Consider the following 27,304-nt stretch of genomic DNA (forward strand, 5'->3'; position numbering starts at 1 on the left):
TAGCTAGCAACCGATGGGGGATTTTAACCCTGCAGCTGCTCTTTAACCCTGCAGCGAGTCCTCGACTTACAACCGTTCATTTAGTGACTGTTAAAGGTAAAGGTTCCCCCGCACATGCGTGCTAGTCGTTTCAACTCTAGGGGCTGGTGCTCATCTCCGTTTCAAAGCCGAAGAGCCAGCGCTTGTCCGAGGACGTCTCTGTGGTCATGTGGCCGGCATGACTAGACGCCAAAGGCACACGGAACGCTGTTACCTTCCCACCGTAGTGGTCCCTATTTTTCTACTTGCATTTTTACGTGCTTTCGAACTGCTAGGTTGGCAGAAGCTGGGACGAGTAACAGGCGCTCACTCTGTTACGCAGCACTCGGGATTCGACCCGCCAAACTGATTGACAAGCTCAGCGTCCTAACCCACTGAGCCACCGCGTCCTGTTACTGTTACATCACTGAAAAAAGTGACTTACCATCATTTTTCACATAACCCTTGCAGGGTTGCCATGGTCACGTGATCAAAATTGAGACCGTTGGCAACTGTCTCACATTTGCGACGGTTGCAGTGTCCCGGGATCAGGCGATCCCCTTTTGTGACCTTCTGACAAGCAAAGTCAATGGATAAAACCAGATTCGCTTAACCACCCTGCTACTAACAACTGCAGTGATTCACTTTTAAAAAAAACGTGGCCAGAAAGGCCTTATAATGGGGCAAAACTCGCTGAACAAATGTCTCGGTTAGCAACATAAAACTTTGGGCTCAATTGTGGTTCGTAAGCCGAGGACTACTTGTATTCTTTTCTTCTCTCTTCTCTGCCCCCGCACGCCCGCCCTTTCCCCATTGAACTAGGCCAGGGGTAGGCAACCTCGGCTCTTTTATGACTCGTGGACTTCAACTCCCAGAATTCCTGAGCCAGCCATGGCTGGCTCAGGAATTCTGGGAGTTGAAGTCCACGAGTCATAAAAGAGCCAAGGTTGCCTACCCCTGAACTAGGCCAACCGCCCCCAGTCTTGGGCCACCCGGGCGGCCTCCCCAACTGATTAAAAGCCGCGGTGCAAGCAACGTTTCCCGGCCTGCCCGCCGCCGCCGGCGGGGTCTTCCGTTCGAACAGCCAGGAGGCGTTTCTGAGGCGGGGGCCCAGCCAGAGTCGGGTGGCCGCAGGCGGCGGGAATGGGCGACCCAGCCCCGCCGTCCTTCCTTCCCTCCCCGCCGACAGGCTCAGCGCGACCCCCGCGCGCCGCCGGGCTGAAGGCCTGGGGCGGACCAAGTCCTTACGAAAGAAGGCCCAGCCCGGCAGCCGGGGACGCTCGAGGTCCGCCGGCAAGGCCGGCCCGGCGAGCTCGGCCTGGGCGCAGTGCGCATGAGCGGCGGAAGGCAGGGCCCGCGAGGAGGAGCCCCGGGAGCCGCCGCCGCCGCTGCCGCCGCCGCCAACACCAACCTCGGTCCGCCTCCTCCTCCTCCTCCTCCTCACAGTCCTCCTGAGCCGGCCCGGCGGGGAGCGAGGCCCGCGCGCAGCCCCACCATGGTGAGAGCCCGCCCGCCCGCTGAGGGGGAACCGCCGCCGCCATCGCCTGGCAACGCGCGGCCTAGCCGGCGGCGGGAGAGCGCGATCCCACAGGCCGCGCAGGGGGCCCAAACCCGCGCCCAGCAGGGCAGGCCCGGTGGGAAATGGGAACCCCCGGCGCTGAGGAGACGGGCTGTCGCTTTGCTTGTGGGCGAAAGGGCCGCCCTTTTTTCCGGCGACCGGCTCGGCCCGCCGGGGTCGTGCCCTTGCGGGAGGGCGTGTGTGTGTGTGGGGGGGGGGGCTTTGGGGTCGGGGTGGGGGTCTCTTATTCTCCTCTCCCCGAGCCAAGCCAGGGGTGAATTCCCGAGCCCAGAAGGAATTGGGTTGTGTCGGAGGTGTAGGGGGAAGATTCCTTTTGCACTTCGTGCAACAAGGGGTTGGGGTACTCCTGGGGGAGACCTCCCCCCTCTTTCAGGTTTTGGGTAAAGGGGCGTCGGTGAAAGGACGGCTCTTCCCTTCCCGCCTGCAGAAGGGATGTAATCGGGAGGAGAAAAAGTCCGGCGATTGTTTGGTCTTCGTTGCAGGAGGAGAGAGAACTGGGGTTAATCCGTGGTAGCTAAACATTAGGAGTCTCCCCTTTTCCCCATTCTCTCCCCCCGCCATTTCACACACACACAAAAAAAGTATCTCACTTTCCCGAGCTGGCCAGGATCTTATGCCCAACATCCCAGGAGTGTTTTTTTGTGTGCTTACAAAACTGGGTGTGCAAGATTCCCACAGACACGTTTTTGTGTGTGTGTGTGTGTATTTGTGGGGAAAGGTGCTGTCCGATTTGGGATGGCTTGATTGTCAGAAAGGACAGGGATTCCTGCCTAGCTGATGTGGACTGGCCAGCTGTGGATTAAGAGGTGTTGTTGATTCAGGTCCAGTTTAAGCTTTGGTATCTGGGAGTCAATCCATTCTTTCTCAGCCCAACTTATCTCACAGGTCTGTTGTTGAAATATAAATTTTAACACATAGATTTCTTCATCCCCAGAGTCCCTGATAGAGATTCTGATGGTAGGTTTCATCAGAAAGATGAAGCTTTATTGTGGATTGGTAGGGGATAAGAGTAGTCTGTGAAGCCAGGAATTATGCTTTGTAAACATTAAGCGTATGAATCCAAGCAACTGTCGAATATGAATGAAACCATGACTTCAGTTTATTGGATAGGTCATATAAAAAAACCCCAGATACAGCAGCAAATGTAAATGCAAAGTTTTGTCCCAACACATTCTCAAGAACGTTCCTGCGGGATCTAATAATTTAATAATAAGGATATCAATTTAATGCAATAACAATAACAACCCCGAGGTTGGTTTATTTATTTGTTTCTTATAAAAGGAACAGTTTTCTGAAAAAAGAAGAAACTAGACCAAAATCTGACACCCAACTTTCAGAAGATGACGAGGCAGTATTTGAAACATCTTGCCAATTTGTTTAATCTCAAATGCCCCTATTCTCCTGCAAGATTGAGAATCTGGTTTGAAATGGCAGAGCTAGAATTTAATGGCAGATTTAGTTCAGTTTGGTCCAAATTTAATTCAGACTGTTAATTTGTTTTCCACTCTTGGTGTAAACTAGTATTACACATCTTTAAAAGGCAGTGACATCATCATTAATTACTGTTGGAATGCATTTACGGTAGTTCTTGTTTACTTGAATAGTGTGTTGACCTGTTGATATGGTGTCATAACCCTGGAAAATTGAGGAATATTTTTAATTAATTTGATGGAAATGTCTTATATTCCACAAAATTTTAGTATTATATTTAGTTGGTCAGCATTTGAGGCAGGGATGAGAACATGGGCCTTATTGAAATGTTGGCTTTCAGCTCATAGCGTCCATATGCTTAAATTAACAAGTTAAGAATCCAGCATCTCATATTTTGAAATATATTGAGGTTTTGACCTATTTTCCTAAAAGGCTAGTTTTCATGCTGAAAGACACTTTAGTTCCCAATTTTTTATTTTTGCTATTAGGAATTCTTAAATTTTCTTTGGAGTTTTAAACATCTGTATTTCTAGGTTAAAATCTTCATATTTCCTTTACAGTGCATTCTTCAAGATTTGTACTGAAGCATATAGTCTGAAAATTGCTTTATAATTTAGAGCAGATTAATATTGTAAATGAATTTATATTATTTGGCAACCTTTTCCTGAGCATCTGTATATATAAATACATATATACATACATATATATATGGGATTCCGTTGAAACGTTGCTCCTACACCTTCAATTCTACGCGGGGAAAAACCCGAATGACCAAAGATCCATTATATATATATATATATATATATATATATATATATATATATATATATATATATATAGTATATATACTGTATATATACATATCCATATACAATATATGTATATTGTATCTATAAAGTGTTTTGTTTGTGTGTGTTTATATATATGTGTGTGTTACCTCAGTGATGTGCTGCCCAAAACAGCATGTAAAATTCTTCAGGAAATATAGTAAGTTGTACCAGGGCTCTTTTAGTACTTACAGTTGTGTTTAGGGGCAGTTAACTTTACTTTCAGTGTACACACCCGGGATGTTTCTCCATAGACTAATATCTCTGCATTTAGCCTCCTAGGAAGAGATGTGATAGGCTATTTCTCTGTCTCTGGCAAACTGTATTTGAACTGTAGCCAGCGTCTAGTTAACCTTAGCTGAACTCGGAAAGTAAGAGGAGTTAGTACTGGAAGAGGGGTACAATTTAGAACAACAACTAATTTCTTTAATACTACCAAGAAAATTGTACTGATGAGTCATCTGGATTAAATTTATGGTTCACATCATTACTCCTACAGTTATAAGGGGCTCCTGTCCCCCATTTTTTGTGCCCACCCCACCAGGTCTAATAGGGAAGACATGCTGTGGATCCCTTCCACCAAACAATGACACCGACAGCCCTAATCCTGATGGCCCCAAGCATGTTAGTCTTTTGTAAAACTTGGAAGACCTGGCTGGCATTTGGACCAGCAGCCAGGCAAACTCTTCTGGTGATGTATTATTTTATTATTATTTGGCTCCTGCTGGTTTAACCTTGGGTTCCATTGTTTGTGTGTTTTGGTTTGGGTTTTTAATCCTTGTACCTCAGTGGTTAAGATGCTGCGCTTGTTGGCTGGAAAGTTCGGCAAGGTTTGAGATCTGAGCGCTGCTTGACAGAGTGAGTTCCTGTTACTCGCCTCAGCTGCTCCTCACCTACCAGTTCGAAAGCATGCAAATGTGAGAAGATGAATAGATACCATTTTGGTGGGAAAGTAACAGAATTCTGTGTGCCTCGCTGAATAGTCATGGTGGACACATGACCGCGGAAGTGTCTTTGGACAACGCTAGCTCCCTCAGCTAAGAAATGGAGATGAGCACGCGTGCCACACACACACACACACACAAGTCAGAAGAGACTGGACAGGGGAAACCCTTAGCTATGCCTATTTTAAAAACGTGAACTTATATAAAAGCAATATCTTATTAAAAATAGGCTAAATTGGATTGCTTCCCTTATAAAAAGTTAAATGTTGGTTGTAAAATTGGGCGCATTATTATCCAAAATAATGTAAGATGACATTCTACGGTAACCACATTGTAATTTTCAGACGAATCTCTTGCTTTATGTTCCCAGAGCAGGGGTAAAAGAATCAGCTTTACTTTGTCAGGCACATTTTTCTGTCATCCTGTTCTCTGTTGCCATTTTGTACACTTTGGGCCGTCAACTCATGCTAGCTTGTCCAAAGGTAGAGCTAGCTAAGAGACAGAGGTAGATATACATAGATGTAACTGCTGTTTCAAGTACTGTTCTGGGAAAGTAAAAAGTTTATATCTATTGCTTGCTAATATTCTTTATGTTTCATTGACAGACAATAGCTGGTTTTGTACAATGCATGGAGCTAAAATGGGAAGGGGTACTTTGTGTCTTGATGTGTTGTGTGCACCAGGCTATCATGATGGGCCATAATATTTAGTAGTCGTAGTTTTATTTATAGTCATTGAAGAGTCAGATGTAGCATATACAAATTCAACAGAAACAATATAAAAAAGTTAACTGCTAAATCAAAATTAAGATAGCAAGATGACTCAAGGGAAAGAGAAAAATTACATTAAACTGACAATACGGTGTAAAAAATAGAAATTTGGGCATATGGGTTTTCATCCCTGAACCTCAAATGTGGGTGCCATAACATGGTTCATTTGTATTTGTTTGGAATAGCATATTACATGGCCATAGCAGTTGTGTCTTGTTAGTTGACTTGAGGATTTAAATAGGTTGATAAGAGATAAACCAATAATAAAATGTAGACCTCTGATCATTACTTATAAATAGGAAAAAGGAAAAGGAAAAACCTTTTACTAAATAAATGTGACACCTCAACCGGTCTCCTATCGGTGGTGTATATTAAGAACTGTGAGGAATGTTTTTTTAAAGGGCATAGATTTCTACACTTGCCTTCTTAAAACCAGGGAAAAATGGGTTACCATAGATGAATATAGCTAAATGCTTGCTTTGTCATACGTATGCTTTTTATAGGAAAGTTTACCCACCAGATGATCATATTGAATGACTTAGTTGATGATATTGAGCAGGGTGGGGGCTGGACTAGAAGACCTCCAATGCCCCTTCCAGCTCTATTCTAATTCTAATTCTTATTCTATTCTATATTTCCAGTCAGGGTACAGAATTAAGAGTTGTTAGTATGATGCCTTTCCACGGTCACATTGTCCAGAGAATTGTGTTTATAGCTTCATTGCAAAGGTAGAAGAATACGATTTCAGTTAAAGTGTAATCTTAAAGGTCACACAGGCAGTCCCCGACTTATGGTTGGTTGCTCAGTGACCGCTTGAAGTTATGACAGATCCCGAGAGAGAGATTTGCAAGCCAAATTTGAATTCAAAGTTCAAACATCCAGCCCCCCCCCCCGATCATGTAACTGTATTTGACTGTTTGACCACAATTTATGCTGTTTGTGCCAGAAACTGGCCAAAAAATACCCCATAGCGAATAGTGGGTGCACCCAACAACTGCGGTGTTTGCTTTACAATGCTGCATTCGCTTAACGATCACTGCGGCGTATGAGCAAAGTTTCAGACTCAATTACGATCATAAGTCGAGGACTACATAGGTATGTATCGCTGTGGATGGTGCTGAATTTTGATACTGCTGCTTTTTTAAACTCTTCCACGTTTAACGGTCGGTCAAAACTTTTTTTCCCCTTGCTCTCCTGAGTTCAGTTGATGTCTTGTTGGATTTCATATAAGAATAATTTAGAGGGAAATCAGGAGTGGTATATTAGCTTTCTCCTTAAGCTGTTCTATCATATTCCCAAATCAATTAGCTTCCATATGCTAATGGCTTATTTTGGATATGTGAGTGTCAGGAGCATCCATGGGTATGCTTTAAAAATCCAACAAGTGGCACTTCAGTTACACCATTGCAACTGCCGTCTTGCCTTTTTTGACCATAGTCTGCAGACGCTCCTGATAAATAACCTTAGAGTCTGTTATTGTCCTTTTTAAAGCCCTCCGTTTTCTGGAGTCTTTGGCAGGTATTGTGAAGGATGCTGCTTCTATCTTGAATAATCTGGATGAGCCCATAGATCGCCCTATTGCTAATACACTTAGGGACGAGAAATAGCTCAAGAGTATTTTACTTTTAATTCCACCATGTAGTAAGCTTATTTGACTTGTGAGATGCCTGGAGCAGTGGTGAGCAACCTGACTTTGCAAGCAACTTCTGAACTTATCTGTGCAAAATTAAGAAATCGATATCCTAATCCGAATGTCTGCCTTCCTTCTTCCGCCACTGGTATTTATCATCTCTGGAGTTTTCCTTTGAGACATTGCCTCTCAGGGCAAAACAAGATGTGACGTTTTACTGCTCTTCTTTTCAAACTTTTTTTTTTTTTTAGAACAAGTTGAAGTCATCGCAAAAAGATAAAGTTCGGCAGTTTATGATCTTCACGCAGTCTAGTGAAAAAACAGCAGTGAATTGTCTGTCCCAGAATGACTGGAAGCTAGATGTTGCAACAGATAATTTTTTTCAAAATCCTGAACTGTATATACGAGAAAACATTAAGGGATCACTGGATCGAAAGAAATTAGAGCAACTATATAATAGATACAAAGGTGAGTAAAAAGTTTGTTGTTAACATTTTTAATGCTTGAACTTTGCTATAGTTGTTGGTTTCAGGGGAGGAAAACTGTGACTGAGAAGGATAGGTATTTAGCCCTTACATATTGCAACAAGGTTTATTTATTTACCTACCAATTTAAAGTAGTCCTTGAACCATTCTTCCCCTAAGGAGCTTGGCGGGAGGGCAGCAAACATATTTATCAGGTGTTATAGGCCAGTGATGGCGAACCTTTTAGAGACTTGAGTGCCCAAACTGCGACCCAAAACCCACTTATGTATTGTCGGGTGCCGGGTGGGCGTGGCCCATCGGGTGGGTGTGGCCCAATGGGTGGGCATGGCCCAATGGGTGGGCGTGGCTGCAGTGGTAACGGCAGACTGGGTGGGACTAAAAAGTTCAATCAATCAATTCCAACTTTGCGAGATCTTTTGTTTTCCCCACTAGAAGTTGAAATTGATTGATTGCTTGAACCTTTTTTTTTTTGCACATGGCGGCAGAGGCCTAAAGTGAAAAGGTTTTATAAAACCCAGCTGAAGGCCTAGGACTGGGGCGATGCCGTGTGTACCCACAGAGAGGGCTCTGCGTGCTACCTGTGGCACGCGTGCCATTGGTTCGCCACCACGGTTATAGGCAGTCCTTGGCTTATGTTCACAGCTGAGCCCAGAATTTCTGTTGCCAAGTGAAACAGTTGCTAATGGGGTTGTGCCCCATTTTATGACTTTCCTTGCCGCAGTTGTTAAGTGAATCACTTCAGTTTAATTTAGTAACCGGGTTCTTAAGTGAATCTGACTTCCCCAATGACTTTACTTGTCAGAAGGCCGCAAAAGTTGACCCTGGGATCAGTTTCCAAGCATCCATATTTTGATCCCATGACCATGGGAATGCTGCAACAGTCATAAGTGTGAAAAGCGGTCATAAGTCACTTTTTTTCAGTGCTGCTGCAACTTTGAGTAGTCATTAAACAAATGTTTGTAAGTCATAGACTTACCTGTATTACAACGCGTGTGGAAAATATTTCATTCCTTCGTTTTATGCAACAGCCCTTCTCACATACTTGACTCTGGATGGGCTAAAGTTGGTGGGTAACTTCACCCAATGAGCTACTTGATTGAGGGTGAACTTGAACCCAGGGAGTTTGAGATGGAAAAGGGTTCCTAAGTAGCTAGATTCAAATAACTAAATTAGGGGTATACATCTCATGGCATACCAATAATAACTCATAAGACTCAAAAATCATGTCTCTGAAGTACAGCCAAAATGATAAACTTCCTGAAGCCTATTCTCCCCTTCATTTCTTTTTTCTTTGAGAAAAATAAGGATGGGAATGGGAGAGGAATTGCTCTCATTTTCATCCTTAAGCCCTAACCCCAGCCCCAAATTTCTAGAAAGATTAGCCTCAAACAACCCCTGCCTCTTCCGCTTGTATCTCTGGAAGGCCACCTTTCCCTTGGTTAGGAAACTAGATTGAACTTTCCACTTTGAAGATACTGTTCATTTCTTTCTAGAACATAATATTGGGGGGAGGAGGGCTTTGATAGAGCATGCTGTCCGAATTCAACCATTTTGGGTTTATACAATAGCCACAGTTTTAACAGATTATGACTTTTTTCAATATTGTAGTGTAAATATTGTAGTTGACTCAGAGCAAAAGATTGGGGACCTTCTAACATCAAAAGCCACTTTGGTTCTTGTTGTTTGATCTAGTTACCTGATCTTGCCCTTATTTCTTCTCTGACTTTCCCGATAATTATTTGTCAAGCCATTGCTTTTTCTTCTACCCAGAGCCTTGTGTTCTGAGCTGTCTCTTAACCTGAACTTGCAGGGAAATGGATTTAAAAAAAGTCCTTCATGAGAGTGCATTGCGATTTATCCTCTCTCCTTTGTGAAACCAGAGAACTGACCCATTTTAAATTGCAGTTGTGATTCCAGGCAAGAGAACGACTGTGAGACGCTTCTTACACATTTTAAATTGCAAAGAGGGCTGTTAAATGGCACTTGCCAGCAGTTAATGTCCCTTGAGTCAGAAATTAGTTTCTCATTCACATGGTTTGTTTTGAAATCACACCTACCAGTTCCATTATTATTTTTAGGATTTTTTAAAAATATTCATTTCTCTTATTTTCTCCTTTAAACCTTAAGATCCTCAAGATGAGAACAAAATTGGCATAGATGGCATACAGCAGTTTTGCGATGACTTGGCACTAGACCCTGCCAGCATTAGTGTCTTGATAATTGCCTGGAAGTTCAGAGCTGCGACACAGTGCGAATTCTTAAGGATGGAATTCATGGATGGGATGACAGAACTTGGGTAAGTGCTGGGGCCCATCGTGTGATGCACGCAGAGCCTGTTGGGCTAAAGCAGCACTAAAACTTTGCCCATGCACTGCTTTATTTACAGAAAGACACTCTTTAATTTCCTGCCCATTAGTCTCTGGCCTAGTTGCGCATTGCTTCTGGTGCATAACAAGGCTTATAAGCTTTGCACTTACAAGCTCTTTCGTGGCGTGTGTGTGTGTGTTTGTATGTGTATATATATATGTATATGTGTATGTGTATATATGTGTGTGTGTGTGTGTATGTATATGTAAAGGGACGCGGTGGCTCAGTGGGTTAGGACGCTGAGCTTGTCGATCAGAAGGTCGGCAGTTTGGCGGATCGAATCCCGAGTGCCGCGTAACAGAGTGAGCGCCTGTTACTCGTCCCAGCTTCTGCCAACCTAGCAATTCGAAAGCACATAAAAATGCAAGTAGAAAAATAGGGACCACCATGGTGGGAAGGTAACAGCGTTCCGTGCGCCTTTGGCGTCTAGTCATGCCGGCCACATGAACAGGGAGACGTCCTCGGACAAGCGCTGGCTCTTCGACTTTGAAACGGAGATGAGCACCGGCCCCTAGAGTCGGAAACGACTAGCACGCATGTGCGGGGGAACCTTTACCTTTACCTTTTATGTATATGTAAATGAATGAATACATTGGCTGGAGTGGCTGGAACGCTGGGCAGGAGTTTAGCAAGCCCGAGTTTGAGACCCAAGAGTTGCCATGGGGTGGGGTTGAACTCTCGTTCTTCACTCCAGCTCCTGTTGGGGACATAAAAGGAGCCCCCCAACTTGGTGCTCCCAGGGCAACAGTGTTGTCACCGGCTAATCCTTTCAACCCAGGAGCTGTCTGATACGGTGATTCTGAGTGCAATTTTTTTTTAAAAAAATCAAGTTAAAGCAATGTTTTCCAAACTTTTTAAGATGTGTGGACTTCAGCACCCAGAATTCCCCAACCAGCATAGGCTGGTGGGCTGGGGAATTCTGGGACTTGAAATCCACACCTCTTAAAATGGCCATGCTTGAAAAACACGGAGTCACAGAGTAATGGCAGTGATGTGGTGACAGAATTAAGAGGAACAATATTGTCAATTCTTTTTTTTAAATTGTGTTTTTGAAGACTTGGGTTTAGCTTTTGTTTTTTAATTGTCATAGGTATAACCCATCTCTTTAAGGAAGCGGGCCTGGCCTGATGGGACGGGGTGGGTTTGTTATTATGACTTTAATTTTAAATTTGTACTATGGGCATTGTTTAATCATGTTTTAATAATTTTAACTTTTGTATTTGTCTTTTACGTATTGCCCTGTTAACCGCCCTGAGTCTCTTGAGAGAAGGGCGGTATATAAATTAAATAAATAAATAAATAAATAAAATAAATAGTAAGATCGCTGGAAACATTTATATTTACTATAAAAAGGTAAAGGTAAAGGTTCCCCCGCACATGCATGCTAGTCGTTTCTGACTCTAGGGGCCGGTGTTCATCTCCGTTTCAAAGCCGAAGAGCCAGCGCTTGTCCGAGGACGTCTCCGTGGTCATGTGGCCGGCATAACTAGATGCCAAAGGCGCACGGAACGCTGTTACCTTCCCACCGTAGTCCCTATTTTTCTACTTGCATTTTGATGTGCTTTCGAACTGCTAGGTTGGCAGAAGCTGGGACGAGTAACAGGCGCTCACTCTGCTATGTGGCACTCGGGATTCGACCCGCCAAACTGCCGACCTTCTGATCGACAGGCTAACCCACTGAGCCACCGAGTCCCTATTTATTTATTTATTTATTTATTTTTACTATACAAAGTGGGAAATCATTGCATTTTTGTTGCACTGTCTGTTGGGCCATGAAGACACTGCTGCTTTTTGTCTGGAATATGCGTACCTGGAAGTGTAGAAGAAAATGCTCCTTACAGATGTATTAGTACTAGAGCTGCACTTGTGTATTTGTTTACTCCTTTGGCAAGTGTGTCGATGCAAGGTGTGATAAAACTGAAGCAAAATAGATGATAGTGTTCCATATGGCAGTTTTTTTACTCCTGATGTTTTCTGAAATGAATTATTTATTAGAAGGAGCAGGGAAATACACAGACTATCACATAATTGACTTGAATTTCTAAGAAATTCTTTTAAGATGTAACCGTTTCCTGGTATATATTTTCGTCTTGGTTGCCATATTCCCTTATTTAAAAACAAATAAATTATTGGAGAGGACCCAAAAGGGAAGCTGTGATAATTCTTGCAGAATTGTTCTCAACCTCTGCCTTGTGTGGAAATTTCATCCCTAGGTGATTTGCAAATGCATAGATTAATTAGTATTCTAATAAAGCAAATGACAGAGAACCTCGGAGATCATCCCTTCTAAAAGCAGCTAGAGGTTGTCCTTGACTTGCAACCCTTTGTTTAACCACTGAAGTTACAATGACTTTGGAAAAAGTGACTTATGACCTGTGCTCACATTTACAGTTGTTGCACTACCTCAAAGTCATGTGATTGCAATTTGGGAATTTGGCAACCAGCTCATATTTATGACCAGTTGCAGCATCTTGCAGTCACACGATTGTGATTTGCTACCTTTTTTTTGCCAATTTCCAGCAAAAAGGGGAGACATGGTGGCGCAGTGGTTAGAATGCAGTACTGCAAGCTAATTCTGGCCACAGCTTGCAGTTCGATCCTGACAGGTGCAAGGTTGTCTCGGCCTTCCATCCCTTCCGAGGTCGGTAAAACGAGGACCCAGATTGTTAGGGGCAAAATGCTGACACTGTAGGCTCCTAAGAGAGGGCTGTAAAGCACTGTGGAACGGCATATAAGTCTTAAGTGCTACTGCTATTGCTAAAAACACCCACTGGTGTGTGTGTGGGGGAGAACCCAGATTCACTTCATGACCACATGATTCGCTTAATGGCCACGCGTTTCTCCCAATGACCCCAATAAAAATTGCGTAAAGTTCGGTCCAACTCCACCTACAACTGCAACGACCTGAGACAAGAAATTCCTGTCCCAATTGTGACCCTAAGTCAAGGACTACCTGTATACGGGATTACGGAGAGTCCTCGACTTATAACCACAGTTGAGTCCAATATTTCCATTGCTAAGCAAGGCAGTTGTTAAATGACGTCTGCCCCATTTTACTAACTTTTTTTTGGCCACAGTTGTTAAGTGAATCGTGTAAACATTAAGCGAATCTGACTTCCCCCATTGACTTTGCGCCCAAACGTTGATCACGTGACCACGGGGGAATGCTGCAACGATTCTAAGTGAGAAAAACCTGGTCAAAGTCACTTCTTTCCGTGCCGTTGTGACTTGGAACGGTCACCAAACAAAAGGTTGTGAGCCTAGGACTGCCTGTATCAGTACAATTTGTAGGGAGGATTTAAAAATATGCAGCCTAATGTGGCCGACTGGAGGAGGGGAAAAAAAACAACAGCAACCCTTTTTTATGTATTGATACAGATGTGACAGCATAGAAAAACTAAAGGCCCAGCTTCCTAAAATGGAGCAAGAATTGAAAGAGCCGGGAAGATTTAAGGACTTTTACCAGTTTACTTTCAACTTTGCCAAGAATCCAGGACAGAAAGGTTTAGGTATGTATGCCAGCGTTTCCTAAGTTCAGGGAGAAGTGACTCATATCTAAGAGACCGGAAAGCAGATTTCTCAGCAGTCACTGCGGCTGAACAGGATGATGGAAACTGCCTTTTCCTCTCCGGCGTGATGCCGATCGATTGAGACAAGCCCATTAAGGTCCCTCAGCAAGTCTCACAAGGTGCCCTTCCCCCCCCCCCCAAAAAAAGGCAACTGGGTGTCCTTGGTTTCAATTCACTTCAGGTTTCTTGGATGAGGAGTGAAACCTTTTCAAACAAAAAAAAAACAGTTGCCTTTTTTTTGGGGGGGGGAAAACACCTTTGGGCCAACCTTGATCTGGATGATTGAGAATCTCCGTGGACCTTCTCTCAGCAAGTGTCATTTAACAAAGTTGTTAGTTGTAGCCCAGACAAGATGCCCTCAAAGCTTTACATTTGTTTAGAGGCGTTCCTAGCTCTTTCCTCCCTGCCTGAAGGGCTCTGTGGCTGATCAAGACAACAAGGCACCCCCTGAAATTTCGGGTAGGTTTAGAAGCAAAACTCTGCTCGCTGTGAAGAGCTCAGCAAGGGAAAAGAGAAAAAAAACACCATTGCAAATGTTTGCTTCCTTTAGCCCAGTGTCTAGTTGGGATACTCTGAGAAGTCTTTGGTGGGAAGAAAGTGCTGAAATCCAGGAACATTTGAAGCGTCCTTCTGCCACAGAATTTTTTGTTTTGCTTTGTTAATTAATTATGCATTCCAGAAACGATCGTTCTGGATCATAATGCTTTTTTTTAAAAAAAAATCTTTAATGTTACAGATTTAGAAATGGCCATTGCCTATTGGAACTTAGTACTTCATGGAAGATTTAAATTCCTAGACTTGTGGAACAGATTTTTATTGGTAAGTTCAAATATTAATTGTGTCTAACAAATACATACATGTTGAGTGTGTGTGCGCACGCGTGTGTGTATGTGTGTGGATGGTATCAATACCATTATGAAACGGTCTAGATCAAGAATTTTTGCCTATGAACGTAATAGCAGGTCAGATTGATGTTAGAGTGAGCCGGCAGATTTTCTTGTCTCTACTGATAGTCCTTGATTTACAACGGGTGGCTTAGTGACCATTCAGTTACCACAGACATTCCCAAAGCTACTTAACACCTGGATATGAAGTTCTGACAGTCAGGCTTACCCCCCACCCCCACCCCATAATCACCTGATCACATTTTGGACGCTTGGCATTCGGTCCACATTTATAGCTGTTTGTAGCATCCCCCAATCATGTGGCCATAATTTATGATGTCAAAATTTATGAAATCAAAACATTGCTGGATTCACTTTATGACTGCCGCAAAAAAGGATCATGAAATTTGACATGGTGATATGGAGACCCGCTTACTAATTGGCATGTCTTACAACTGTAATTCCAGGCACAATTATGGTCATAAGTTGAGGATTGATTACCTGTATTTGTAAGCCACCTGAGTCCTTCGGGAGAAGGGCGGTATAGAAATATTAATAAATTAAATTAATTAAATTAAATTACTCGGTTGAGTTGGACAGCTATGGGAATGAATGGAGGGAGGGGAGGAGGGAGGGAGGGAGGAAAGAAGGAAGGAAGGAAGGAAGGAAGGAAGGAAGGAAGGAAGGAAGGAAGGAAGGAAGGAAGGAAGGAATAAGATCAGAAATTACAAAAGAAAACGTTTAAAGTTTTAATTGCAGATTGATGACTGAGCAAAGGAATGTGTGAATTCTCAGTCATTTTAAACACTGCCTGTCCTTGGCCTTGAAAGGGTTGTCTAGGAATTGCTGACCGGACCACTTCTGTTTTTGTGGATTCTGCATGAGCATCTACAGCCCTTTAAATCTGGCACAGAGCCTAGAGGAGGCACTTTATTTTAACTGAGCCTCCAGCCAAGGCCTTCTTTGATGGCCCTCCCCAAAGCAGCGCAAAGCCTGGCTTTTGAGCACTGCACGGGAGCTACAGCACAGGACCAGCCCCTTCACTAGAAGTGAAGCAAGTCTCTCTCAGCGCTTGGAAAGCGTTGAAGCCGAAGGCCTTCCCAGTCCTGCTTTACTCCCAGCAAATGAATTAAGCCACTCTTGAGAAGCAAAGCTACGTCGCTGTGCAGAACCGTGGTGCTCAGCAAACGGTTAAAATAATCGTGATGCCGAGAGCTGAGAGACAGATCATTGCGGCCTTGCTGTCCCAAGAAATGCGGAGAGGGATGCTCCAGTCTTGGAACCACTGCTTTATGCCAAGCGTAAAGTCCTGTTAAGGAATGAGTAGATAAGTAACATCTTGAATTGTGACGGTGGGATTTTCTCTCAAAAACAGGAACATCATAAAAGATCTATACCGAAGGACACTTGGAACCTCCTTCTAGACTTCAGTGCAATGATAGCAGACGATATGTCAAATTACGACGAGGAAGGTACTGTTGTCTCTTGATGCTATTGCGACTCTTTGTCCAAGCCCTTTTTTAAAAAAAACCCAATGTTCCCCGGTTTAAATTCCGCCCCTCCCCCCGCCTTTATTGTTTTTGAAAATAGCTGAAGGTGGTGAACATACCTAATACTCTTTCCTCCTCCAACTTTCCCCAAAACAGCAGCCCTGTGAGGTTGGTTGGGCTGGGAGAGAATGACTGACCCAAAGTCACCCAGCCAGTGTTCATGCCTAAGGTGGGACTAGAACTCTCAGAGTCTCCTGGTAATCGGCTCAAAGTCACTCAGCTGGCTCTTATGCTAAGGCGGGACTAGAACTCGCAGCTGCCTGGTTTCTAGCCTGGTGCCTAAAGCGCGAGACCAAACTCTCTCTCTATGTGCCACTGATCCTGCTAAAATGCAATCGTTATTTTCTTCAAACCTTACCTTATAAGAGCCTTGGTGGAGCAGTGGGCTAATGCCTCCTTAAGTAACACCAGCTGCCTGCAATTAGTGCAGGTTCGCATCCCACCAGGCTCAAGGTTGACTCAGCCTTCCATCCTTCTGAGGTAGGTAAAATGAGGACCCAGATTGTTGGGGGCAATTAAGCTGACTTTGTAATAATGCCGCTTGGGGGTGTGTGAAAAGCCCTAATAAGCAGGCATATACATAGAATGAAGGCTATTGCTAAGCACATTGATTTGTGCTTAAATTGTAAGCCGCCCTGAGTCTTCGGAGAAGGGCGGGATATAAATGGGATTAAAATAAAAAATAAATAAAAAATACCTACCCATCTGATTTCTGCATCAGTTCTCGGAGGTTTGTTTTTTTTTAAATTATGAAGAACCCAGAGAGTAAACAAAGATCTGTTTGCCCAACGTCTGAAAATAAGGCTGATTGGTCATTGCCATAGAGACCGTGATCTTAATCCCAGAGAGCAGCCTCAGCAAGCTGCAGTATAAAACCCGGCTTTAAAATGAATGGTGCTCACAGGCATTTCCCTGCTATGAGGTTCTTCCCCCCCCCCCCTTATTTCAACAACACCAGCTTGCCAAACCAGCTACTGCTGAGTCACTAATCCTGCCGTGTTTCCCTTCTGCAACTCACCAGGCCACTGACTGGGCAAATTTTTAACAATCTGTCACACCTTTTCCTGTGCGTGTTTTTTTTTTTCTCGGATTGCTTGAAATGCCTACTGACATATGTTGGCGTTGACTATAAGGCCCTTTAAATCCTGTGACATTTTAGGGCCCGGTTCTTTGACGGTCCACGTCTCCTACAACTTTTACCTTTCTGGTTATTTCGAGCAGTGGTGGGTTTTTTTTTTCTTAAATGGTTCCGGGACCCCTGTGAGGTGGCTCAAGACCCTCTCAGGCGTCCGTCAAATCAAAACTATTGGCCAGGTACCGAAGTTATTTGCAAAAATTTAAATTGGCGTCACCCTTGTTATTGTTTGGGTTTGCTATTGCTATTTCTACATGATTCAAGACATAATTATTGTCTTGCGTGTGTCAGTTTTAACTTTTCATACGGCAAATAAATATTGGTAGGTATAACTCCTACAAACATAAGCTGTTTTAGGGCTCTATAATTTTTTTCCTAGAGTCGGAAACAACTAGCACGCATGTGTGGGGGAACCTTTACCTTTACCTTATAATTTGTAAAAGTTTGAGGGGGTCATAAAGAGCAAAATGTTTGATACTGACTTACATCATTCCTTTTAAAGAAGCTCTTCTGGCGTGAATCCGTGCTATCCTGTATGCAGAATAGGTAAAGCTAAAGGTTCCCCTGCACATGCGTGCTAGTCGTTTCAGACTCTAGGGGCCAGTGCTCATCTCCGTTTCAAAGTCGAGCCAGCGCTTGTCCGAGGATGTCTCCGTGGTCATGTGGCCGGCATGACTAGACGCCAAAGGCGCACGGAGCGCTGTTACCTTCCCACCGTAGTGGTCCCTATTTTTCTACTTGCATTTTTACGTGCTGTTCGAACTGCTAGGTTGGCAGAAGCTGGGACGAGTAACAGGCGCTCACTCTGTTACGCGGCACTCGGGATTCGACCCGCCAAACTGCCGACCTTCTGATCGACAAGCTCAGCGTCCTAACCCACTGAGCCACCGCGTCTCTGTGTCTGCAGAATAGGACCTTCTTTATAGCTCCCAAATCCACAGAATACACTGCCCAGCCAAGGTTCCTAGGTTCAAGTCCCACCTTGGCCATGAAAGCCAGCTGGGTGACTTTGGGCCAGTCACTGTCTCTCCGCCCAAAACACCTCACAGGGTGATTGTTGTGGGGAAAATAGGAGGAAGGAGTATTATGTGTGTTCCCAGTCTTGAGTTACTTGTAAAGATAATGAAGGCAGGATACAAATGAGTAAACTCTTACATTGTCTCGTTTTCGATTTTAATGCCTTAACGTTTAAATTGTATTTTGTTGTCCAAAGCCATCTTGAGGGCCTATGTATAGGACGGGTAGGCATCCTCGGCTCTTTTATGACTCATGGACTTCTGTGCTGGCTCAGGAATTCTGGGAGTTGAAGTCCATGAGTCATAAGGGCTGATTTTAAATACACTCTCTGGGAGCAGGGGCGAAGATTCCCAGGATGGGAAAAGTCTGATTTAGCTTAATTCTGAAATTCTTGGACCACGAGTGAAAACAAAACCAAGGCAAACTTTGTTCAAGGAAGGAAAGAAAAAACGTGGGTGGATTTCAGGGGGAGAAAAAAAACACACACCGGTCCTTTCGTTTTACAAACGAAGGGACCGGTGCGTTTTTTTTCTCCCCCTGAAATCCACCCACATTTTCTTTCCTTGCTTGGAACAAAGTTTGCCTTGGTTTTATTTTATTTTATTTTATTTTTACAAACGAAAGGTCCCTCGGACTGTGTTCAGCAGAGGCTTAATGGCTGCGTGGACCTCAGCAGAAAGAGGAGCCTGCTTCTTGAGCTTTTAGCGAGAAGGCTTTTCTTTGAAGAACTTTTGATAGAAACTAGGGAAAAAAAATCTCAGAACTGCTTTATTGTGGAAGCCCTAGACCACAGGTCTGCAACCCGTGGCTCCAGAGCCGCATGCGGCTCCCAGTCCTCTGCCATGTGCAGTCCAAAAAAAAAAAAAAAAGTGGGACTAAAAAAGTTCAACCAATCAATTCAAATATGCAGGGTAGGTGCATATCTCACCTTGGCTCCACTCTTCAGTCAAACCCTGTTCTGCGCATGCACGCATGTACGCACATGTGAACACATTTTTTGCGGCTTCCAGTATTTCCTTTTGTGAGTGAACCGGTTCCGAGTGGCTCTTTCACTGTTTCAGGTTGCTGACCCCTGCCCTAAACCAAGGGCAGGCAACCTCGGCTCTTTTATGACTCATGGACTTCCAGAATTCCTGAGCCAGCCAAAAAGCTGGCTCAGGAATTCTGGGAGTTGAAGTCCATGAGTCATAAAAGAGCCAAGGTTGCCTACCCCTGACTGTCAAGGCTGCCAACACCGAATGTTATTGCTTGACAAGAGATGAAGAAGTAGCTATTTCATATGTTAAACTTGTGTGTTGCTTGAAGACTTGTGTATTATTTTAGTTTAAGGTTAGGAGGGGGGGATGAGTAGGATTGCACTTTTCAAGGCCATCTCGAACTAAGAAGAGAAGGCTTTGGCGGGTCTAAGGGAAACTGATTCTTTAAATTAATTGGAGAATATGATTAATGGCAAAATTAGAAAGGTGGAGAATTGTGTTTTAATATAATGTGCAAGGGGCGGAGATCTCAGATTCCAGGTTCCTTTGAGCAAGCATTTGCCGGTGTATTAGGCTAATAAAGGACTTTTAAGGTAAACAATGCCTCAGAGTCACTGGAAAAGCCCATGTCAGAAACTTGACATAGACCTTGTTTGCGATATCCCTGCGAGCAAGATGGAATACTGTTTAATATATTTGAAAAGCATCACAGGAAGTCCTTGATTTACAACCATTCGTTTAGTGACCATGTTACCGCGGCACTGAAAAAAAAAAGTCCTTATGAGGGTTTTTCACAGTTAATGACCTTTTGCAGCGTCCCCATGGGTCGGTCACATGATCAAAATTCAGACGCTTGGCCACTGGCTCGTATTTATGACGGTTGCAGCGTCCCGGGGTCCCCTTTTGCGACCTTCCGACAAGCAAAGTCAGTGGGGAAGCCAGAGTCATTTAAGAACTGCCTTACTAATTTAATGACTGCTGGGATTCACTTAACCACTGCGGCAAGAAAGTGAAAGTGAAAGAAAGTGAAAGTGAAATGGGGGCAAGACTCACTTAAGAGACAGTGGGACAGTGGCTCACTTAGCAGCAGAAATTTTGGGCTCCATTTTGGTCGTAGGTCGAGGACTGCCTGTCTAGGGACACTACACAAGAAGCAACACAGAGGAAGCGTTGCTGGGGGATAATTGGTACGGCTGCCCTTCTGTGTTCAGAGGCGCTTTCAACGTCGTTGCTGGCGAGTGAAGTCTTATCATTTGTCATCACGTCAAATCCTAATCCATTGACTTCTGGGTCAGTGTATATACACATTTCACACCAGAAGGAGAACATGACAGACTTGTATTTGTTGTTGCAATATATCACAAGGAACACCTGGATATGCTTGACATAATGAATGGATTTTTAGGTCGTCTTCCTCAGCTCCCTTCGATGATCTAAAAGAGACTTCCCCAACCTTCTGGCTTTGCGGACCAGTGGTGGGTGATGATTCCGTGTCAGCAGTGGGCAAGCACACACAGACACACACACACACACACACTCCATTTACGTGAGCGGCAGACATGCACGCCCATCATTAGCCCAAGTGGGGATGTGCACGCTTGCCCGCCACATCCGTGGCCCGGTTCTGAACATCTCAAGGCCCGGTAGTTGGCCACAGCCCAGGGGTTCGGGACCCTTGCTCTGAAAGGAGGGGGAAAAAAAGTCTTCAACTCAAATTTTGGGAAGATGTAATCACTTGTCTTTTTTCTGTTCCCTTTTCCCCAGGTGCCTGGCCTGTTCTTATCGACGACTTTGTGGAATTTGCACGACCTCAGATTGCTGGAATAAAAAGTACGACAGTGTAGTGCTAACTGAACCTTCTAACGTGTACCTAGTCTGTACAAATAAACATAATGGGGAAAAAAATTGCAGTCACTTTCTGCCAATGACTGAACTGGACCGAAGACCAATCCTCAAGATAAAAGCTGAGGGTGGCTGCAAACTTGTAAGGATATACCTTGGACCATATCAGACTACAGGTGGCTTGGGACCCCCTCCAAGCCTGGGCTGCCCTAACCCCTTGGAAACTCCAGCATTGTGGATATCATCTTTCCCTCCCCCCCCTCCCTTTTTTTTATCGGAGCCTCCTAATGCTTTCCATAGATCTTTCATGGTTTTTGGATGACTCTTTTTGACATTTCCGGTTCCACCTAAAGTACATTCTGTTTTTTCACCAAGCAAACTCTTTGGTATTCCTGTTTCACAGTTCAGTCTCACAATCCACTTGTCCTATTTCTAAAAAGCCGAGAGAGAGAGAGAGAAAGAGAGAGAGAGAGAGAGAGAGAGAGAGAGAGAGAGAGAGAGAGAGAGAGAGAGAGAGAGAGAGAGAGAGCAAAGTTATTATCTTCGGCTAACGTATTTGGGGCTATCTGCAAAGACTGTGCTGAGACTATCCTAAAACAGTGTGTTTGGATCCATTTTTTTTAAAAATGGTCTATTTACAGCTGTTGTCAGTGTGAGTGGCAAGGGCTTGTTGTTGTTGTTTGCGTGTGTGCTTGAAAGCAGATGTCGAAATGACCCAGCCAAAGCCTGGATTGTTGTCCGTCTCTGGAACGGGCTTGCCAGCTGCATTGGTGGGGGATTCAGTGCCACTGAAACGTAGGTTGGTTAATGACTTTGCAGTATCCTTGATGTCAGGTGGACTGGGTGGTGCCTCATGTCGACAGAGGAAGCTTCCTTTAGCATCCTGCATCCGATGGGTGGTTTTTCTCGCTGATGAACACAGCGGCCTTTTGCCACCTTGTTGTGTGGCAAGGATGATATTGGAGTGCTTGTTTGCATCTGACCACCGATAGCTGTCCTTCTAACTTAACTGGGTCGCACTGTTTCTCAGGCAGGTGTGGGCAGCTGCTTCTGGGAATTGGATCATTATCCCATATTCCCAAAGTGAGAGAACGTGTCCACATTTGATCACCTAACTGCTATTTCTGTCTCTCCTATTTTTTTTTAAACACTGAGTGGTTGAAATTAGAGTATTGTTGAGCCTGGCTGTTCCTAAGTTTCAATAGGCTTTACTCAGTAAGCACAGTGGGCACTCTAATGCAGGAATAAGAAATTGCTCATCATTGCTCTTAGACTTACCCAGTCTTATTAGTCCTGAAATATCATCAGTTAGTTACCCAGTCTTATTAGTCATTCATTCATTGCCCAATTTTATTAGCCTTGAAATGCTCGTCGTCTCTTCACTCCCCTTTCCGCAGCCACTAAGTTCTACTGAATTGTTAAGACTTGAATGCAACACTCAACTTGTAATACTTGCTACGTTTTATAAAATTCTTGATTTGGGCCCAGGAAAGTTTTTGAAAACAATAAGTGTAACGCAAATTTATTTGAGGCCGAGTAGCATAAGCCAAAGCCACTTGAGTATGAACTGAGTTGCCAGGAAGGATCCTTCTTCACATGTGTGGGTTGACTTGGTTCTTCTTTTATAGCTGCAGTTCATTGTGATCATCGTGCAGAGACATCAGTGCCCAGAACAAGCTTTTTCTGTGGGCCGATGCAAACGTCATCGGCCGGATGCCTGCAGATATTTAGAATTTCAGACTTGACAGTGGGAGTAGAGGGTTCGCAGGTTTGATAGCCTCCAAATGAGAAGGGTGTTAAGATAGCAACTGCACAAACAGTAACCCCCCCCTCTCCTTTTCGCATTGTCCACAGTGGGGTCTGTGTGTGGAGTAATTATTTAGTAACTGGAGTTCCTACTTATTGCTGGGCCTTCTCCGTTTGGTCATCCTTCTTTTTCCATTCCACTCCAAATTGTATCGGACGTAACCCACCCGAATAGGTTCAGCAATTTCAATGGAAGAAAGAAAACCCTTTTTTATTTGATTCTGCCATTGTATGCAGTGGAGATTAGCTATCTGCTTTACCGTGGCTGGATCGTAACCGAGACTAATGCAGATGTAATGTTTTTGGTGGTAAAGAAACCCCCCCCCCCTAAGTTGTTCTTTTGGGTACCAGCAAGGGGATGGGGCAGGTGACAATATGTGTGATGCCCTAATCATGTCAGTGCTGCAGCTTGCACCAGACATGCATATAATGGTAGCATTGGCATGAAAACATCATGACGCATATATAATAATTTAGTGGTCCAACTTGCAACTTGCTGCAGATACCACACGAAGTGCCCCAGCAACGTATGTTGTTCCTTTCTCATCTACTTACGTTGCTCTCTTCTCTTTTCTCTTTAAATTTCAGCGAAGGTCGATGCTAACGATAGGTAGTTGAAAACCAGAACGTGTACTTTAGGTCAAGAGCTAGCTCAAGACCGCAGATCGCAATTACGGCAGAGTTCAGAGTTTTGAAACATGTTGAAATGGAAAAAAAAAAAATTACCCAGGCAAGAGAGGTAGAGGGAGATCCAGCATTTTCATGTTTTTCAATCATGATGAGAGATTGAAAATGCTACTACACCCACTGTGGTCCCATTATGTTTGGCTTGCCACTTTGTGTGTGTGTGTGTGTGTGTCAACAGTAGATATTTTTTTAACTTAACACTTGTGGTTTTATTCTTTGTGTTTTTATATGATAGCAGCACTTGAAATACCTCCTGGCTTTTAATCGTTTAACACCACTTTGCTCTTTTCTGGAAAAAATAATAATCATTTGATAGAACAATATTGGAAACATGGATTCGAGGTATTTAAAACTCCTTTGTAGTATTTAAGAACGAGAAGGGCTGCTTTGATATAAGTTCATGATGTTTTCTTGCTAATGTCTCTTGTATCCATGACATTAGAATGCACTTTTATGCAGATGCTAAAATAATAGGAGGAAAAATCTTAATTGCTTATTATTTTTTTAAAAAAGAAACAACTTGTCAGGACCCTTTAGCCACTCCCTCAGTAACGTTTTGGAAAAGTTTTAGGAAACCATTGAATAAAATTGGAAATCTTTTAGCTGCTGGAATTGACAAAGTCAAGTATGTTATTTACTCTCTTGTTGTTTCTTCTCTTGTGTAAATATAGGCGAAGACTTGAATTATGAAAACTCTACAAAGTGTGCGTGTGCTGTTTTCTGTCTTAAAATTTGGGTACAGCTTTCTCAGAATGAGTCATTGATGTATGCTATGTATTTTTTGTGTTCTAGTGTTTTGGTTTTGTTTTTTTTAAATTTTAATGAGATGTACTGAATTCTATCCCTGTGCTGAAGATTAAGGCATAAATGCCATGCTGTTCTTGTTTTTTTAAGATGATTCCTTTTGCAATGTTGAGGCCTTTTCAACAAAATGGAATTTGCCATCAGTTTGGTACTACACAATTTATAATTACTGTGTAATTATAAAACTGCATTACATAAAGCATTGCTGTCTTAAGTAGCAGAGAAACTGAGGTTGTTTGTGTGATACATTCTTGAATTTTAAAAAGTGGTTTTAAATCCAGAGGCAAAAATTGGTCACCTGCTTTTCAGTGGGATGTGTACTGTCAAAGTGGTGCTAGGGTTTGACTGTGTTTAGTGGCAGAAATATTTGGCTTAATTATTTGTTTCTGAATGTAAATGCCTGGCTCTAGCAAAGACTACAAATGTTCAGACATATCCCCATGTATGTGTGCATGCTTTTTTTAAGTTTTAAAAATGTAAACTGAATTTCTACTTGGGTTGATTTAATTAATAAAAACAACCCATACGTGCATCCAACGGTAACTTGGCCCTTCCTAAGTCATTTTCCTTTTGCCAAATACTAGACAAGCAGTAAATGCTTAATCTTAACTACATTTGGAGTTTTATTGTCATATGTAAGACTAGATCTTCTCAGCCATACAGATCATTTGGTAATTTTATTTTTGTCACATGATCGACATTTTTCTGTAATTTAAATTGTAATTACTGAGAAAAAAAAAATACTTTCTGCAATCCAGAGTCAATAAAATACTAGCCCAGTTGTCATGGCAAACCTTCACATGAATTATGCCATTGGAGAAGAAGCAAAAATGACTTTGTTTCTTGATTATTTTTATTTTTTATAAAAATCATGGTGAAGAGAGGAATAAGAGAATATTGCAAATTAACATTGTGCTTGCCATATAAAATGTAGATTATGGTTGCACAAAGGAGGGTCTCTTGTTCCCAAACATGGTTTGAAGTTCCTAATTTGTGGGGGTGAGAAAAAAAAATGGTACCTTGATGTTTTATTTGGTTGGTCCAAAGCTATGAATTGTGAACCTGCTAAATAAAGTAACTTATTTCTTGAAAACTACCCTGTGATACCCCTCTGAAGGACTTTTTTTTTTAAAAAAAATTTTTTTTAAAAGAAGTTAAACACAATAAGAACTGAACTGAAGAATTCTGGCTAGAACTGAAGAAGCTTCTTGGAGGAGAAGCAAAACGTCTTTGAAGAAAAAACAGAGTCCAGTTGCCTTTTGGAAAGCACCTTTGGGTCTCAACTGAATATTGCTTGCAAATCATGTTATGTCAGTTGCTAGAGTTGTAGTTTTCAGATGTCCACTGGCAAAAAAAGAAGCCCTGTCAGCAAATTGCAGAATAAAGCAGGTATTTGTCATTAAAAACAGGACGTCTTACCCGCAACAGGTGATGGATTCTGAGACTGTGCCAAATCTGTTATTACAATAAAAAAAAAGGAACAGGTATTTCAGGTGCTATGAAATATTCATCCTCAGTTATCTAAAAAGCAGAGTAAAAATGACCTCGAGTCTCTAGCCCAATGCCTGGTGGTGGTGATGCAGTTTTCTTGGCAGCTTCCTAGACAATTGCATCGCCTTTTTTTTTTTTGTAAGACTGAGTCAACAACCCAAGGATTGATGCCACCAATTAAAGCCAGGCGTCAAAATAATCTCCTCCATCATTAAGAGGAACAACAGGCCAATGACCTTTCTTATACTATCTATGGCTGCATTCATAAAACCTGATTAACCAGTTCACTGAATTTTATTTTTGTCAATTCAGATAACACCTTGGCTAATTTATGGCTCAGGTGAGGCAACTCTTAAAAAGTGTAGCACGTTCTGCAAATGCTATCTGCCAAATCATCCAATCAGACTGTGTGTGTGTGTGTGCATGTGCGCACGCACGGAGGGACAATGTAGTGAAGGCATTTACTCTGAGGCAAGTACAAGAAAGACATTTCAAACCTCATGTCAAATTCATGTTATTCAAATGTGGGTTGAATTAGATTCAGTGTCGGTAAATAAGACGTTTTGAAGGCCAATGGAAGGAAAGTATGTGGGAGTAACATGCATTCAAATATGTAAATTTTGAAAATAAAACTGGATGAACTGAGGCTTGTGCTTTGTTCAAAAACTCTTGTTGCTTTGTGTAACACTGTCCATGCGCTGCAATTCAACCAGCAATTCATCATCCCTGAATTGTTCAGAAATAAAGTCAAGGCAGTTAAAAGTCAAATATTTTATTCAATAAATATAATTTCCATAAATTTTTGTATAACAACATATTGACATAGCAGTACAGGAAGCTGCATTTGACTTGTCTTGCCACAAAGCATCTTAACATGTTAGCGGGTGGCCACTGTGACTGATGTCCAGAGTCCTTTGGACCACGGATTGCTCTGGCTTCCAGTTGTTCTGCTCCGCCCACTGCATACGACTGAAGCAACTCAGGATTACTTCTGTCCTCCCAATTGGAATATTCAGCGCCTTTCCAAAATTTAAGGCCAGCAAACCCCAATCATGCTTGTTTAAAACAGATCATCATTAAGGTTCATTCTTCACGAGCATAAAGACAGAATCAATCAAGCACATTTTAGGAAGCCATCTTTGGCATAGTGGGAATAACATTTCTTTTGCAATCTAAAATTCAAAAATATAGCATTTTACAAAGGGGAGTGTACATCTCTCGATCTACTACTCAAAAAAAAAAACAAGGCGGAGTTCTAAACAATGGCCATTCATTCGGAAAGTACAAAAATTATGTCGATTAAGTTGGGTTTCTTTAAAACCACACATTTGGCTTAATCTGGCGATAGGTCTTGCTGAAATCAATTCATTAATTGAAGCATATTCTTTTATGTTCACCTTCCCCCACAATTAAGCATGATTATGTTTAATGGAAGCTACTCCCAGATTAAATACATACAGGACCACAAACTCAAGTGTGTTACTGTTTATAG

General features: G+C 42.9%; 2 protein-coding genes across 3 annotated transcripts in view; one reads left to right on the plus strand and one right to left on the minus strand.

The window, feature by feature from the left end:
• The window catches only part of ATP11B (ATPase phospholipid transporting 11B (putative)), a 412,741-nt gene that overhangs the window by 290,044 nt on the left and 95,393 nt on the right, over positions 1 to 27,304 (minus strand). The gene's annotated exons all lie outside the window — the stretch shown is intronic.
• DCUN1D1 (defective in cullin neddylation 1 domain containing 1) lies at positions 1,010 to 26,458 on the plus strand. Of its 2 annotated transcripts, none has more exons than XM_083364021.1 (8): positions 1,010 to 1,516; positions 7,451 to 7,667; positions 9,812 to 9,980; positions 13,429 to 13,559; positions 14,356 to 14,438; positions 15,879 to 15,975; positions 20,947 to 21,012; positions 23,753 to 26,458. In XM_083364021.1, exons 1-8 carry the CDS (start codon positions 1,352 to 1,354, stop codon positions 23,779 to 23,781), a joined length of 957 nt encoding a protein of 318 aa, XP_083220147.1. In that variant the 5' UTR covers positions 1,010 to 1,351; the 3' UTR covers positions 23,782 to 26,458. The 2 variants fall into 2 exon arrangements, with proteins under 2 accessions (XP_083220147.1, XP_083220146.1); XM_083364020.1 differs by having other exon boundaries at positions 24,189 to 26,458.

Source organism: Vipera ursinii (assembly GCF_947247035.1).
Source record: "Vipera ursinii genome assembly, chromosome: 5".
In the NCBI taxonomy this organism is placed as follows: Eukaryota; Metazoa; Chordata; class Lepidosauria; order Squamata; family Viperidae; genus Vipera; species Vipera ursinii.

Bases quoted from the DNA above. Each gene is read 5' to 3' on its own strand.
- DCUN1D1 (XM_083364020.1), top strand. From the start codon at position 1,352: ATGAGCGGCGGAAGGCAGGGCCCGCGAGGAGGAGCCCCGGGAGCCGCC. The intron at 13,560-14,355 runs GTATGTATGCCA...TTAATGTTACAG, and splicing joins TCCAGGACAGAAAGGTTTAG to ATTTAGAAATGGCCATTGCC. The intron at 15,976-20,946 runs GTACTGTTGTCT...CCTTTTCCCCAG, and splicing joins GTCAAATTACGACGAGGAAG to GTGCCTGGCCTGTTCTTATC.